The sequence below is a fragment of the Octopus bimaculoides genome, chromosome 18, assembly GCF_001194135.2.
Source record: "Octopus bimaculoides isolate UCB-OBI-ISO-001 chromosome 18, ASM119413v2, whole genome shotgun sequence".
In the NCBI taxonomy this organism is placed as follows: domain Eukaryota; kingdom Metazoa; phylum Mollusca; class Cephalopoda; order Octopoda; family Octopodidae; genus Octopus; species Octopus bimaculoides.
The window spans coordinates 48907090-48907720 of NC_068998.1; the positions used below are offsets into that span (position 1 = coordinate 48907090).

At 27.9% G+C, this 631-nt stretch overlaps 2 protein-coding genes across 4 annotated transcripts in view; one reads left to right on the forward strand and one right to left on the reverse strand.

The window, feature by feature from the left end:
* Positions 1 to 631, forward strand: part of LOC106877747 (uncharacterized) — a 260355-nt gene that overhangs the window by 74637 nt on the left and 185087 nt on the right. The window lies entirely within an intron of this gene.
* The window catches only part of LOC106877837 (uncharacterized), a 22592-nt gene that overhangs the window by 9283 nt on the left and 12678 nt on the right, over positions 1 to 631 (reverse strand). For all 3 annotated transcript variants that reach the window (XM_014926886.2, XM_014926871.2, XM_014926878.2), the window contains exon 2: positions 154 to 219. In XM_014926886.2, coding sequence (XP_014782372.1) covers positions 154 to 164 — 11 coding nt within the window. In that variant the 5' untranslated portion in view covers positions 165 to 219. The remainder of the gene's footprint in view (positions 1 to 153; positions 220 to 631) is intronic.

Sequence of the window (631 nt, forward strand, 5' to 3'; positions counted from 1 at the left end):
GCTAAAGTCTAAGTAGAAACAGTTATCAAAGAAGGCACTGGAGTAGAAATGATTAACGGATTAGCTCTGAGGGTAATGCATTCCATGCACACGAACATAGCCGCAGATAAATGATTAAAATCGACAAAAGAATAGAGAAATTGATTTATTTACCCATCATCCATGATACTCGATATGAAAGCTTTGAAATTATCAAGTTATAAACAAATTCTTTCGAAGCTGTAGAAAAAAAAAAAAAGAACAAGAAAAGAATATAATGGAGGTAAAAATTAGTTGAAATTATATAAACGAGAATATTTTGTCGTTCTTGTAAAGTTTATTAAATAATTTTCAGGTTTGTTGCTAATTAGTAATAAAAACAAGCAAACAAAAACAAACAAAAGAACACCAGAAAAATTAAATCTAAATTAAAATGATCGTCACTAAGGTGATTCTTGAAATGTTTGTATTTCAATAAGCGCTAAGAGTTATCTCTCTTGAATGACCAGGAATAGTTTTCATTTTAGTATATTTATTGTTTACTCTTACAAGATTATCTCATTTGTAAAATCAACCCAAAATATTAGCCACACCTTTATCAAATTACACCCAACTGTCTTAAATACCTGCATATATATATATATATATATAT